The 16201-nt window shown below is 31.8% G+C and overlaps 4 protein-coding genes across 4 annotated transcripts; 1 reads left to right on the forward strand and 3 right to left on the reverse strand.

The window, feature by feature from the left end:
• Nucleotides 1-1934: 1934 nt before the first annotated feature.
• On the reverse strand, nucleotides 1935-3969 carry LOC108860724 (exopolygalacturonase clone GBGE184-like). The gene is made up of 4 exons (XM_018634578.2): nucleotides 3497-3969; nucleotides 3020-3319; nucleotides 2417-2920; nucleotides 1935-2298 (listed from the first exon to the last, which is right to left on the reverse strand). The coding sequence occupies exons 1-4, from the start codon at nucleotides 3695-3697 to the stop codon at nucleotides 2047-2049; spliced, it is 1257 nt and encodes a 418-aa protein (XP_018490080.1). The 5' UTR covers nucleotides 3698-3969; the 3' UTR covers nucleotides 1935-2046.
• Nucleotides 3970-6335: 2366 nt separating this feature from the next.
• On the reverse strand, nucleotides 6336-9575 carry LOC108857652 (endoglucanase 1). Its single transcript, XM_018631659.2, has 8 exons — nucleotides 9123-9575; nucleotides 8604-8810; nucleotides 8317-8517; nucleotides 8020-8112; nucleotides 7768-7929; nucleotides 7540-7651; nucleotides 6931-7094; nucleotides 6336-6735 (listed from the first exon to the last, which is right to left on the reverse strand). Exons 1-8 carry the CDS (start codon nucleotides 9384-9386, stop codon nucleotides 6403-6405), a joined length of 1536 nt encoding a protein of 511 aa, XP_018487161.1. The 5' UTR covers nucleotides 9387-9575; the 3' UTR covers nucleotides 6336-6402.
• Nucleotides 9576-12605: 3030 nt separating this feature from the next.
• On the forward strand, nucleotides 12606-13429 carry LOC108857653 (uncharacterized). Its single transcript, XM_018631660.2, has one exon. The coding sequence runs from the start codon at nucleotides 12720-12722 to the stop codon at nucleotides 13236-13238; it is 519 nt and encodes a 172-aa protein (XP_018487162.1). The 5' UTR covers nucleotides 12606-12719; the 3' UTR covers nucleotides 13239-13429.
• On the reverse strand, nucleotides 13379-14285 carry LOC108857654 (60S ribosomal protein L22-3-like). The gene is made up of 2 exons (XM_057010582.1): nucleotides 13850-14285; nucleotides 13379-13663 (listed from the first exon to the last, which is right to left on the reverse strand). The coding sequence occupies exons 1-2, from the start codon at nucleotides 14077-14079 to the stop codon at nucleotides 13522-13524; spliced, it is 372 nt and encodes a 123-aa protein (XP_056866562.1). The 5' UTR covers nucleotides 14080-14285; the 3' UTR covers nucleotides 13379-13521.
• Nucleotides 14286-16201: the final 1916 nt, after the last annotated feature.

The raw sequence follows: 16201 nt of genomic DNA on the forward strand, positions 1-16201 counted from the left end.
ATATTTACATGACAGTTTTTAAAATATTATTATCTTATTATTTTATAGATCTGTATCATATTTTACACCGACTAAGTTGCGACCGGCGAAATTTATTAATTTAGAGAGATTATTAATTTATCGAGTATTAATTTATAGAAGTTTTACTGTATATGACAATTAATGATTATGAATAATAAATATTTGATAACAATTTTTGTATCCTCTCTTTTTTTGTTTAATTTAATATTTTTAAAAATAAATAAACAATCACATCAAATATATAATAAATTTTTATATTTTTCTTATATATTATATTTTGAATTTATTTTAAATGAATATAAATTACTAAAAATGTAAAAATAAAACTTTGAAATTTTTTTGATCAACAAATGAATTTTATTTTTGTTATAACAAGATACAAATGATCATAAAATTGTATGAATATGAATTCTCATTTAAATATATAGATATATTAATATCGTCTAAATTAAAATATGTACAATATAAAAATACATAATTATGTTTGAAATTTGCATTACAAGACTATCACATCAAAAAAATTGGGATTAATGAATTAAATTTTTTGTTACGTCAAATATACAAATGTTAATAGAACCATATGATAATAAATATTTATAGTGAAATATATTATATATCTATCTCAATATCATTCAAATTTAATTATATACCATATAAAATAAATAAAATAATTATTTTGATTTACTTACCATAAACATATTTTAAATAAACAAGAGATATTGTTTTGATTTATTTGATTATTCTAATACCATATATATTAATTAAGAAACAATTGATTACTTTAACAAGTGTAAAATTTTGTTAATTAATATTTTTCAAAAATCTTATAGGAGATTAATACATCAAAAATTTATTTAGAAGTTATTGAAATCACCTAATGTTTATGTTAAATTTAAGTATTTTGACATACATTATTAAAATTTATATGTTATGTATTATTTTTAATTTTAGATTTTTAGAAATTAAAAGTATATATTGACTTTAATTTTAAAGTAAAAAATAAATGGGTTATCAGAATCCAAACCAAACCCAAAAAGTTATGAACCGAATCTAACTGAATTCGCAAAGATCCGAACTGAACATAATAAAACGAACCAAATGATACCCAAATACTCATCTTTAATTAAATATAAAAAGTTATCAATAACAAAATGAGTATTATTTATAATATTTAAATACAATATAGTTATAGAAAAAACTTACTCCGCGCAAAGCACAGATCATGGTCTAGTTATCCTTAAAAAAGTCAGACCTAATTCCGTACATTATTCTATAGAATTGAGTTGAATAATCGTTTGTTATTTTGTAGCCCCCAAAATGTTTTTGTATTTTGTTATATTGAATCCGCATTTACATATGTATTTTTTATTTTGAAACAGCTAGTTAACATATTTATATTATATATGACAAAAAGGATTTTCTGGCTTCAGATAATCAAAATTATCGGGACAGTACTGGGAAAATTAACATAAATCTAAAACATTCACAACTTATCAAATAAATTTAAGAGGGTGGGGAATTTATATATATTTTTTTCACTGGTAAATGATGGGTTGCTTCTTTTTTTTGTATATATATACTCAGCCTTCCCAAATAATATGATTGGTGTAAAATTAAAACAATTGAAACTGAATTAATTGGAGAAGTTCTTGAGATGGAAATATCGATATCTCAGCTCGCATGACCTTTCTATATACTTGTGCTGAGATTAGGTTAAGAAAAATAAGCTTGAATTATCTGATGTTTTTTTAGTTTCATTCAGTTAGTACCTTTAAATAGAGTAATTCTATTTGTAAATAAAATGTGTGTATCACAGACCAAATTTCTAACCAGGATAATCAGCTTAAGGATATCCCACTATTATACATTACCTTTAAAAGTAAAAATAAAAATATAAAAAGATAGGAGAAAACATTATCAAAAGCCAGATATTCTAATGCTTTTTTTTTGCTGATAAATTTCCAAACGAAACAAACGTTTGTGAAATTTTGTTTTTTCATCATTAAATTATTATACCAAAACAAATCATTTGGTACACGTTTGGAAGCTATGTTGTCCACCAAAGACAACCTTAGCGTTGTCACAAACAGATCCAACTAAACCTCCTGACGCTTCGAATTTTTTCCCTTTCTTGCCTACGTAGTTCAAGTTCACGTCAACGACGTTGACTCCTACGCACGGTACCGATTTGCTGCAATTAAGCTGAACAACATTTTGTGTAATTGTTGTTCCTCTTATGTTCGAGAACAACACATCGCTTACGGAAACTTGTGAATCCTACAAACACATACACACACAATACATAAAATATAGAATTCGGTAAGTTATTGAATATAAGAGATTAATTTGACTTTGTGGCTTCAGATTTTTCTCGGTTGTAACTTATAATACTTACTCCGCCTCTTGAACCGTAGTTTTGGTCAATGATGATTGGGTTCTTGACACTTTGCATTTGAATGTTTTCAAATTTAATGTCTGCAGCCTTGCTTGGACCTGAGCCACCCCAAGTCTTGATTCTAAGACCATTGTCGGTCTCTATCATCGTGCAGTTGCTAACGTGAATGCCGCTAACGTCCTCCTCGTTCTTGTACTTACCAAGACTACCAATACTTATGCCGTGTCCTGGACCACAGATAATACCTTGGATGGTTACATTGTTGGAACCACGACCAATTGAAACACAATCATCTCCTGTCGCCATTTTACTGTTCGTGATGCTAACGTGGTCCGCATTGCTCAAATGGATACCATCGGTATTAGGACTTTCAGCAGGCGCCAGAAGCTTAATGTTGTGGATGTTGACAAACTCGGTTTTCACCAAGAACATGTGGAAGGCTTTTGAGTTGACCGATGTGATGCCGCTGACTTCAAGATTTTTCATGTTTCTGAATTTTAGAGACTGCATGTGTACGTAGGTACGAGTGATTGGTAGAAAATATTTTATCATTCAGTGATGATATCTATACTATTATATAGAGAGATATTAACTTATTCTTACCGTTGGAGGAAGATTGCAATTGGTCTTTTTGCCACAACCTTCTTTCCATATGTCTTCACCTTTGCCGTTGAATGTGCCGGTTCCGGTGAGAAGGAAATCATTGACACGCTCGAATAAGAACCATTCGGGGGTCGCATATCCACTCGTTGTAGCGATGATCGTGCCTTGAACTTCGACGGTCACTCTGCTCTTGCATGGACCAGCAAAAATAACTGGACCAGCCAAGTACTGTCCTGTAGGGACTAGCAGCGTTGCCGGTGCAGGACTGTCACACACTTGGATCCATGCTTTCAAAAACGCCTGCATATTATTGCATGTCACTATGTCAGAATTAATACTATATTATTGGATCAATGCTCTCTGTCACATGTAATTTACTAATTACCAAAAGATTGTAAGGCAAAACTCAAGCTAATCAAAAAGAAAAAGAAAAAGAAAAGAAACTCAAGCTAATCCCTAAATTTTAAGAAATCTTACCTTGAAAGTATTGGTGGCACCATCTCCCACGGCTCCAAACTTAGTAATATCAAAGACCGCGCCAGAATTACCGGAAAGGCCACGGCGGTCGCCCAGATTTTCACCATTAGCCACGCAAGAACTAAACACTACGGCCATTAGAATTAACGAACCTACTTTACTATCATTTGCCTTAGCGGGCAACCTTCTTCCGTTAGCCATGGCTATAATTAATCAATATCTTTATTTCTTTTCTTTTCTTCTTCTCTTAAGTGTACACAAATATATATTGATTTGATTATTGGAGGATTCATGATGTGTTTTATAGGGTTAGTTTGTACGCTATTTATGGATATGAATATGTTTTAAAGTAATGGTTTTAGAGAAATATCAGTGTGTGATTGCATCTTCTTTTGCGGATAGCTAACCACCCAATATTAAGTAATAACGTTCTGATTTCACGGTCATTTTTATATATCACAAAACAAATGTATTGATTAACCGGTTGAGAATGATCAGCACTACTAGGTTAATTAACAATCTATAACTGCAAGCAATTGATACCACTTGTTTGTGATTTTCGTTTCTTCCTCAACGAATTCTGTGTAAAAACAAAGTTTTGTATTTTGTAACTATAAACTGTTAATATTGAAATTCAGGCAATTCCCTAAAGTAATAAAAATTAGATATTCATATATCATTTAAAGTCGTGATAAAATTATGTATATACTCCATCTATTTTAAATTAATCCATGTTTTGGATTTTTCATATTTATTAATAAAATATATTAAATAATATTATTAAATGTATAGTTTTTTGTGATTAACATTTTTCATAACTTTCAACTAATTAAATTTTAGTAAATACAATTAACTTTTTTGAAATCAACAATTTATCATTATTTTCTATTAAAAAATATAACTTTTTGAAATATTTTTTTTTAGAAACGGAGAGAGTATGTTATAAATTATAATATAGGTTTGACGTTTATTTGAATTTGTAGCACTTGGAACTACTGTGTACACGTCCTCATTTAAAGTTTAAACACAAAGCCATGGTTGACATTTATAAAACCATGGACTTTGAAAACATTAGTTCTTTTATCCACAAAACATAAAATTGCGTAAATCTGGAATTGAGTCTGTCATAACTCATAACAGAGATAACAAGAGCTTTACTCGAAAATGGGAATTCAGATTTGGTTACAAGACCAATTAAAACAAAACTGCCCTTCAAAGGGTGGATATATTTTTGTTTTAGTTTTTCTAAATTAATTTTTATATTTGATTTTTATAATCATATTTACGTTTAATATTAATTTAATTTGATATCAATTTCTTTAAATAAATGAAATACATAATTAGACATAACATTTGTCAATAGATTATATTGTTGTTTTAGTAGAATAAATAGAACATAATTTCACACATTCCACTAGTTTGTTTTTAAAATCATTAGGAACGGTTGCCCTTTTCAACCATTGACGATAGTGAAATTTTCCTTGTTTCATCGGATGTCGGAAGTTTCTATGTCATCTCTTGAATTATTAGTTACCGATAAAAGTCTCAAAACTTGTAACCGTCACTAACTATGAAGTGCTAGATTAACTTAGAGAGGGAGGCTACTCTTACCAATAGAGGTCCAAGAAACTGAGGTGTACACACTCCAAAACTGTCTTGAACCATGCAGAAAACGAGATGATTCACCGCCATAACCTGTCCAAACGTCTGCAAAAAATTATGCATAAAAAAGTCTAAACACACCACTGCAGAGATCAATCGAGCCGTTGGTACACCCATGATGTGGAAGATAAATAGTTGATATGGAGATGGTCCCCCAATAACCACCTTCACTACTAAAACCTTCGAGAAATGAAGGCCAATTTCTATGTTGATAAGCCACTAATCCGGTGTCAGCGAAAAGGAACGAACAAAGTTAACCAATATCGAACCAGAATAGAAAACCGCTGCTTTGAATCCTGGAAAGTTTAGAAAGTTTAGAAGCAGGGACAGATCCATGTGAGAAGGGGATATGACATAGATCCCACTTTTTTATCTTTCTTTAATAATTAATCTAAATTTATTTTCATACCCCTTATATATATAAGTTATATTATGTGTCACATACTTATTAAAATTCTTGGTTTACCCGGGTGCGATGTCACGAAGATTGGAAATGATGTAGTGAAACTTGAGGCCACCAAATATCATAGACTATCTTCAAAGATCCACTGGAAACCAGAAGCCACCAAATGTCATCTAGACGACCTTCGTCATATTGTTACATTCCTATGAAAGATTACATAGATTATACAGCCGACAATTTAATTTACATCCATGTCTGATTATACGTTATACACCATGTAGAAGATTTCTTGTAATCATTTTTTCATAATTTACATGCGTTTTCTAGAGTTTGAACCCTAGATTTCATGATGTATAAACATTAATGGACTTTTAATCAAATCGCTGATTTAAGGAGGCTTCCACGTTATTTGCTATTCTGTTAAAAGTATATATATTATTTGCGTAGATATAATTTTCTCTGAAAATAATTATTTATTTACTATCTCACGAACGTTACTTTTTAATTAAATATATGAACCTACCAATACTTATGTTCATATAGTCCTTTCAAACATTGTGTTCATGTATTACTCGTATAGTTTCGCATGAGCTTCGTACGTATAAGTTGTTTTCAATTTGCATGGGTTCTTCCAAAAAAATTTAGAGAAGGCCACAGATAGTAAAGCGTAATATATAATTCTAATATTAATTAAGACCAATTAGTACCTCATCGTCTAAAACACATCAGTCGGATCATACCATCTTTTTCTGAAGCGTAACATGACGAAGGTAATTTAGATAACATCCTTAATTCTAAAGGTAAATAAAAACAACGGTTAACTGATTAGGATGAAGCTTAACTAGACTTGGCCAAAGGAGCGAGCGAGATATGCCAAAGCTCCAACAAGTGGAGCATTAATGTAAGTGGCTGGCTCGGACCGCTGGTAGTCGGAGCGTTCATCAGGGAACTGGTCGTTCTGGTCCGGACCACCGACGACTGCACCGGTTAGATCGTTGGGATTAGGAGCTTGAGAGTTAAACATAGAAAAGCCATCGTGGCATTGGATCTTGGTTGGGTGGGCTGCAACGGAGGGGAGGGATGAGCCACGGTGGTGTATCCGACGTGGATATTTCGGACCATGACCAACCATGTATGACATTTTCAGTGGATTGTCCCCAAGTAAATAGTCCACCTGCCATATACAATTCATATACATAAAATTATACTTTTGTTTAATAAATAAATACTATAGAATCTTTTTTCGTGTGACAAAAAAAATAGAATCTTTTTTCAATTTTGTTTTCGGTTTGAGTTTGATTAGAATGTGCAAATGCAGCTACGTCATAAAAGGCATGTAGTGTGCACAATATTAATTTTTAAGATGAACCTGATTCTTGGCGATGGTGCGGAGGCCGGCGGGGGTGACGACGGAGCCACCACAGTAAGCGACGGTACGAGCAGATGTCAAGTATTTGGCGTAGGTCAAGAGCAAGAACGATGTTGACGTCACGTATTGCATGTTGCTCTCACCCATCTTGAATAGCAGCCCACCTATACATTCAAGCAAATACAATACACACTTCAATTAATTTTCCTAGTGAACCCAAATACTACTAGGCATTATTTCAAAACAAACAATTTACATTCTTAGTTGTTGAGTCACCATAGTTAATGAAATGAAAACAAATACACAGTACCCATTAATTAGACCATCATTATTGGGAAGTCCTTAAGGCAGCCCTTAAGAGTGAAGGGGAGAGGACCGAGGAAAAAAAAGCAGGGAAAAGCCCTTAAATAAGGGCTGCCCTTAAGGCTGTCCTTAAGCTTTCATGACCAAAAAAGAAAAAGAAATTAAAACTAAGGGCTTTTGTATAGTGCCCTCCAATAATGATGCTCTTATAGCCTTTACTCTTGAGGGGGTAAAAGTAATAAACAAGAACATTATAGGCAAATATATAAATAAATGAGAAAATGAAGAGTTTAATTTTTAATATACCTGGGGTGTATTGGGAAGATGAAAATGGAGCTCCAGGTATAACAGAACAAATGAAACTATCAGCATGCTCTTTGTACTCTTCAAGTGCTTTCACTTTCTGAATCAGAAACTCCTAGGGAAAATCAAGAATCAAATGGTTAATATTATGAATTTTTTTTTGAACACATGTTAATATTATGAATCATAAATCACTTTAATAAACAATTAAGTGTTTCTTTCTATTATAACCTTGGAGAGAAGAATTCTGGCACCAACATGCTTATTATCCCAGCTAAACATGTTATCAAACTCATCAGCTCCAAGGTTTCTCCCATTTTCTTGGACGTAGCTGAGATATGTTGGGTTACTTGTTGCTTTGTGTAACCAAGCAGCTCCCCATAACAACTCATCCTGACCAAAAAAAAAATCAAATGGATTTCAGATTTCTTTAGATTAACGTTATAGGCTATTTAGAACGACCCAATTTAAGTAACTTTAAACCTGATATCCAGAGTAAGAACAATAGAATGGACAGACTTCTGGCTTTAGACCTGCACTGTAGGGTCCTCTGTACTTGTCCGCAAATGCAAAAACCTTAAAACCCCATAAACACAATGTAGTTAATGCTCAGATTTATGACATTTTGAATGGAAAATTATTTTTTAATGCCACATGGTTATTAAATGTAAGAGTAATTACAAAACGGTTGGTTTTTTTTCTTTAACTTTGGAAATGAGTATGTATTTTATTTTTTATTTTTGATAAAATACGAGTATGTATTTTCCTTTCGTTGTTTACCGTAATGGCACGTTGGAGGAGGAGATTGGAATAAGAAGGATCACATTTCAGGAAAACAATCGAAGCAGCTGCAAGAGCGGCAGCTATTTCACCGGCGATGTCAGAACCAGGATTTTTCTTGTCTACTTTAAACACACTTCTTGGTGTATCCATGTCTTCTGGTCTCTCCCAACAAGCATGGTCCATGTTAGGATCACCAACCTATATAAAAGGCTAACGTTAACCACTTCTTCCTCTGTTTCCCATAGTTTATTTTTTTTTCAAAGAGTGGATATAAACTAAGCAACCTGAACATAAATGGTGTCAGGGTGTGAAGTGGCTTTGAGGAGAAAGTCAGTGCCCCAACGAACTGCGTCTTTAGCGTTTGGTAACTCAGAGTTCATAAGACCACCAAACTCAATTAAACTCCATGAGAGCATTGTTGTAGTGAATGCCATTGGAAAGCCAAACTTCATGTTGTCTCCTGCATCATAATATCCTCCCACCAAGTCCACCTACAAAATTAATCCGTATTAACCAAAATTAATAGGTTCCAATCATCAACTTTTTTCCCTCTGTTTTATACATCTAACCGAAAAAAGGTTTGAACCTTTTGATGAAGAATTCTTTTTCAAGATCATGAAAAGCTCCAAAGAATTTTTTTTTTCTTTTTTGTTCTTGTTATATTTTTTTGATGATTTCTAATATGTTTATAACGTAGGTTGGTCAAATGTAATACTAACAATCATGAATAAAGAAAAACAAATCCACGTCACATTTTCCAAAAAAAATAAATAAATAAAACCAAAGAAAGTAGTGTGATTTACGTTGAGGGCAGAGCCATCAGAGAGGCCAGAGTTACTCCTCCAAGTCATCCTCTGGTTTGGAGGAAGCTTTCCGGATCTCTGACCTTCGAAGAAGAGAATGGACTTGGTAAGAGCGTCTTTGTAGTTGTGGTTGTCGAGGTGGTGACGCTGGTGGAGGCTACGAAGAGAAGAAGAAGACGACGGGGAGGAGAAGCCATTGGAAAGAAGCAAAGGGAGAACCAGAAATGTGGCTAGGACCCGAGAATAAGAGAGAGGAAGAGACATTTCGCTTGTGTTAACGAATAGGTGTAGAGAGAGAGAGAGGCCTTAGGTTAGCCAATGAATGAACAGTATGAAGAACCTTGCTGCTATAGATGAACAGAGACGAAGTAAAAAGCTCTGTTTATATAGAAAAAGATTGGTTGTTTCCTCACTCCTCACTTTCCATCTTCTCTCTAAGCTAAACCGGGTTGGTTAATTATACTATGAACTGAACAAATTTCTTTGTTTTCTCAAAACCTAAATTTTTTGAAATTTCAATGAAATCACTCAATAATGTAAAAATAAATTAGCTTGCTCGTCGTCGTTTACACAATCTCGAAATTTTAAAAGTTTTTGTAACCAATCACCCATACCGAATTTCAGTCAAAACATTTAATTGTTATCATTATGGTAAAATGGAAAAGGAAAGTGAATTCGAATCGACCAGTCAATTTTACGTGGTAAGACCAATAGAACAGTAATGAGATATGCATATGCTTTTGTCAGAAACCCAAAAGGACGAGAGAACGAGTGTGAAATTACATACGATACGACTCGGAACAAACATTGGCGGATAACGTGAAAACATACAAATACGGAGTCTTTAGTAAATACTTAGAGAAATGTCATAGTCCGTACGCTCGGCTCGGCTCGGCTCGGCTCATTGGGAGTGGGCTAAATGATGAGGGGCCAAACTTGCAAAGTGGATAAGCAACTGGGTTGCACGGAAGCTTCATCGAATGTCCGCTTCCCGCTTCGGAATCGGAATCGGAATCGGAATCTCGCGGAAGCTTACGGAATCTCGCTTCCAAAACGCTTCTAAAATATTCTCTTAAATAACACGTTGGAAGCTTACGATTCCATTTTGGAATCACGTTTCCGTTTCTTAAAATGACCACAATGTCATAAATCAATAAAAAATATAAAATCATAGTTTTAATTTATATAAAATCAAAATTTTAATAGTAAAAAATGAGTGAATAGAAATATACAAATATTAAAACTAATACTATAAATTTTCTTTATGAATTGAAGTTTTTAGTAAAAGGTATATCTTATATTTAAATATATTGTGTAAATTATTTATGAAGTATAAAAATAATTAATATAATAATTTGTTTTAAACTTAATTTATGACATGAAATGTTTCAATAAATGAATAAATGCTTTATTTAAAATCTAAATTATATAACTTTTAGTCCTAAATTTTATAGGATTATCTTATATTTTAATATATATATATACTTATATATAGATATACGCTTCCAACACGTACCCGCTTCCTAATTTTTTGAAAAATCTCGCTTCTGCGTTTCCATACGCTTCCGCTTCCACGTACCCGCTTCCGTTTCCATGTAACGTAGATAAGCAATTGCTTCACTTATTCATTTCTAGTAAAATATTTTTTTTCTTCCTTTAAACATTAATAATACTTTGACAAAAAAAAACATTAATAATACATTGCATGTAGTACATGGTTGTTATAGATCGGATACCCGAGATATTTTAATGTATTCAGATCCGGATTTTTATCCGGTGGATATATGTTTTTACTATTCTTGTCCAGATCCGGGGGTTTGGTAAATCCAGATGAGATATTCTTCTAAAAATTGTAATATCCGGGTCCGGATTTGGATCCTTAAAATAAATAAAAATAAAATTAAAAATATAAAAATATTAACAATACTTTAAAAATAAAAGTACATATAATATTTTAAGTTATATCTATGTGTACTATTACAATAATAAAATTATTTTATATATATATATTCCTATTTTAGAAATAATTATCAATAAAAATTACAGATTCAGATATCTGGACTAAAAATTAAGATATTCAGGTTCAGATTCGGTTTGGACGGATCCAATATTTTACTGTCCGGATTCGAATCTGGTTCCTCAGGATATCCAAATTTTCAGAACGGATCCGGATCGAATCTCGGATCGAACCCAAATCTCGGATAATAAGTCTCATGCGTAATGTAGTGTGTTAATGTCAAATATATAAACATTTTAGCTATCATTCTCAACGTTCAATGATAAAATATACAAAAATCAGAGTATGGATAATAGTGTGTTAACGTCAAAAATGTTGCTAGGAAACCCAAATGTCATATTATATGTAATGTATAACGAGCTTTTTGGTGTAGATAAGAATGTGGGTTCCCATAACCATAAGTACATATATACTCACACTTATGACCACTGCTTAATTGCTTATGACTTATCAGAAAGAAGTAAAGAAGGATTAATAACGGAGATGTAGTACATGCTGCGTGCATGCGGTGATCCTCATCCTACCTAATATAATAATGTCACACGTAACCTTAGAATAAATGGAACGATGGTGACCTAAACCGGTGTTTTAAAATCCGATCCGGATCCGCGATTGAACCGATAAACCCGGTAATTCAAGATAAATTTGGTTTAGACTTTATAAAAGAATTAATATTTAAAAATCTAATAAAACCCGTAAACCCACTAAAACCCGGAATCCGTTTATCGATTGAATCAATGGCTGAACTAATAAATAACTTTTACTTATTATTTTATAGTGTTTACTTAAAAAAAAATGAAGTGAACGATGATAGAGAAAACCAAAACTACTTGATTTAATTTTGTTAGTTTATTTTTGTTATCGATAAATTTTTATGGTGATTTTATTATTCACATTAGATATTTAAATATTTATTAAATGTTTAAGTTTTGATATTTTTTGTTAGATGTCGAAACGTTTAACTTGTTATAAAAAAAATTAGATAGTCTAAACTATTTATTTGATATTTTGTATGTTAAATGAAGATAAAATATAAAAATAAAGACTAAAGTTAAATATTTTCTAAATATTCAACTATTATTTTATGTTTTATAAAACATAAACTTGATTTAGTTTCTATATATTTATTTTCATAGTTAATATATTATTATATAATAAAACTAATTTATATATTAACTCGTGGTTTATCTGTGGTTAATCTAATCATCTGGTGACCCCAAAGTCCCAAACGTCATCCGGTTTAGGCTCCGGTCAGGTTTAAAAACATGGCCTAAAACGCTAGTATAAGACCATCTCATAGTGGTGGTTGTGGGTTTTATTGTCGTGGACTCGTTTTTTTCTCTAAAAGCCCATGGACCTCCATGTTGCAATCCCAATAACAATCCAAAAAGGACACCTCATGTACTTTTCCTATGACACGTCTTTAGCTGTTTGGTAAGAAAGGCGCCGTTTATTGGTCAATGAGATTATCTTTAAGATGGTCACGCCTTTCCCCTTCAAAAGGTCTGTCGACTGTTGCTCAAAAAAAAAAAGGTCTCTCGACTCTCTCGCTTTTATCGCCGACCAGATTGAAAAGACCCATGTCTCCGTGTCCGATGTTAACCGCCTCGTTTCTCTTCCTCTTCTGCTTCACTCCGCCGTTCATCACCGCCGCAACAGACGACGATCTCCCGACGGCGTATTCTCTCCTCCAGAGCTACAACTTCCCCGTAGGAATCCTCCCGAAAGGAGTCGCATCGTATGATCTGGACAAATCCACGGGGAAGTTCCACGCGTACTTCAACAAGTCGTGTAGCTTCGCTCTCCAAGGCTCTTACCAATTGGATTACAGTTCGACGATCTCTGGCGTCATATCGGAGAACAAGCTCACGAAGCTTACCGGCGTGAAGGTGAAGGTTCTCTTCTTGTGGCTCAACATCGTGGAGGTTATCAGGAACGGAGACCAGCTCGAGTTCTCCGTAGGGATCACATCGGCGAATTTCGCCATCGGAGAGTTTTACGAGTCGCCGCAGTGCGGATGCGGGTTTGATTGCAATGGATTGAAGTTGAAAACTGAGAGTTTGGGAAGAAAAACAAACCTTTTTGTCTCTTCGGTTTGAAAGAGGAGATGAGACTTTCTTACAGAAAGTCAAAGTCAACTCTTTTGGATGCTTTTGTTTCTTTTACAACAATTATGTTTCTCTGTTTTTTTCTTCTTCTAAGGATCCTTTCAAGTAAACCAGATGTTAAGATCTTTTGCTTGTTTTTAAATTGTTATTATTTTTATTTTATTTTTTAAATATTGATGAAATGGGATCATTCAAATTGCCAACAAAGAGCAAGAAAAATGTCAACTGTATAATAGCAAACGGAATGGAATAAGAGAGAGTGCCTTTAATCTTCTTATTCCTCACCAGCTGCATCGTCTTCGATGTTGAAATATCTTAGCTCATACATGTTTCTGTCTTTGTTCGACGTAATCACTCGGAGCCAATCACGGATGTTGTACTTCTTCAAATACTTCTTGGTCAGATACTTCAAGTACCTAAATTTTTTAACATCCCAAAAAGAACACACATATCAAACTCAATAGATAAGTAGTGTCTTCAACTCTATATAAATATATATGCCTATGCTTGAAGAGCAAGTTAGGGTTTATGACTGAATTGTACAAAATATCCAACTACTAGAAGTGTAATATAACTTAGCAAACTCAAAATTCTTAATGTACCGTTTGGAGAAATTGGAATCGGCGGTGACGGTGATCTTTCCTTTATCCTTTGTAATGGAAACGGAGTCACCAAGAGCTCCCGGTTTGCCTCCGACCTTGATTCGTTCCTGAAGAAACTTCTCAAGCGTCGCTATCTCCATAATCCCGTCATCCACTGGTTTAGAGCAGTCAATCACGAACGTCACTCCTTTCTTCTTCGCATTTGACTTCGCTGCCACTCCTCGAGCCATATCTGTACACGACAAAGTGTAACTCTTAGCTTAATCGCAGAGAACTTGGCCAAGACGGTAAAAGGGTTAATATAAACGAAATCCTTAGGGTTTTCATTTATAGCCCAATGGGTTTTTGTCCCCAATTGTTGGGCTAATATTTTCTGGGACCAACTGTTGGGCTTAGGACACAAACTATATTTTCACAGAGGCAGAGTTGCTAAGGTCCTTTAATGTTGTATTTTCTTTTGCACGTAGATAAGCCTTTTCATTGTTGTTGGTGTTTTCTTCCGTTACGACGAATGTAATAGTTATGGATTTTTTTCTTTTTTGATGAAAATAAATAATTGTGAAGTTGTATAGTTCTTCAAGAATAATTCTGTTATCTTTAATTTATATAAGCTTCCTCGACATTCCGGATCAACATTGGAACTGGATTTAGCGTGTTTGACCTACCTAGTTTTTACAATATTGCGTATCATGTAAGAAACTATACGTTTTTGTATAAAAGGCATACTTACTTACGTTATTCCCAGGTGTCTTTTGCATTTCATTCACGCAAGGGACAATGTTTTCTCGCCGAATCCTAAATTCATCAGAGTACTTTATTACACATCGTTCATTGTTGTATCTTTCTTTAAACATTATAAAACTATCTTATGCTAAATTACCAACCTTGACTTAAGAAAATAGGGAAAATTGCCAAAACGGAACAAAAATTCAGCATGGTTGTCCCTATAGTATAAAACCATCATTTAGTTGTCTTTTTAGTATAATTTTTTTCATAATCCCAAAACTAACCCTTGATTAATCTAATTAAACACATTAAGCTAATAAAATTTTTTAAAATAATAATTAAAACGTTTTAAAATGGAAAATAAAAATTTTTTTTTAATAAAAATAAACTTTGTAAATCTTAATAAAAATAAAAAAAATAATTTACAATTTTTTTAAAATAAAAAAACGTTAAATCAACCTAATAAAAAACAGTTAACAAAGCTGTATTTTTTATAAAAAGTTTAAAATGTTTGTAAACTTTTTAATTTTATCAAATTTTTAATAAAAAAAAATTAATGTATTTTTATAAAGTTTGTTTAAACTTTTTATTAATTTTTTTTTGTAAAGTTTTATTTTATTTTTATAAAGTTTACAAATTTTATATAGTTTGTTTAAAGTTTTTATTAAACACATTAAACTAAAATAATTTAAAAAAAAAATAATTAAAAACGTTTTAAAAAGGGAAAATAAAATAAAACTTTTAAAATTTTATTTAATAAAAATAAAATTTGTAAAAATAAAAATAATTTACAATTTTTAATAAAAACGTTAAATAAACTTATTAAAAACAATTTACAAATTTTTATTTTTATAAAAAATTTAAAACGTTTTTAATAAAATTGTAATTAAATAAAAAATTAAAATTTATAAAAATAAAAATAAAACTTTACAAAAAATTTAATAAAAACTTTATACTAACTTTATAAAAAAACATTTTACAAAGTTTTATTTTTATAAAAAGTTTAAAACGTTTGTAACCATTTTAATTTTATCAAACTTTTTAATAAAAATATAAATTTTAAAAATGTTTTTAACAAAACTTTTAATAAAAATAAAATTTGTAAACTTTATAAAAATATAAATAAACTTTACAAAAAATTGCACCTAATTTCAAAATACCACATGTTGTATAGATATGTATCATAGAGAACAATAGTTTGTGAAAAAATCAAAAGAAAAACTATGGAAAACCATAGATTAATGAATAAAACAAGGGGGAATCATTTTTTAAAATATTTTGACAAGCAAAATCGAAAATAACACGTTTTAGGAAGTTAGAATATTTTTAGGAGATTTTTAGAATATTTCCTTAACTGAAATTTTCATTAATTTTCGAAAAAATCAGGTAATCTTATCCGTAGAAGGCGCCTTCTAAAAGTTTAGAACATTGAAAAAAATCCAGAACACACTTTCTACTTTTAGTAGACGGAAGAATACATTTTAGAAAACACATTCCGCGAAATTTAGAATACTTAATAAAAGTAGAAGATGCTTCCGGACGAAAAGTAGATAGCTTTAGGATTAGTAGAATGCGCATTCTACTTTCTTAGAAAATTAGTAAATAGTAGAATGTATGTTCTAAAAA

This window comes from Raphanus sativus, chromosome 5 (genome assembly GCF_000801105.2).
Source record: "Raphanus sativus cultivar WK10039 chromosome 5, ASM80110v3, whole genome shotgun sequence".
In the NCBI taxonomy this organism is placed as follows: Eukaryota; Viridiplantae; Streptophyta; class Magnoliopsida; order Brassicales; family Brassicaceae; genus Raphanus; species Raphanus sativus.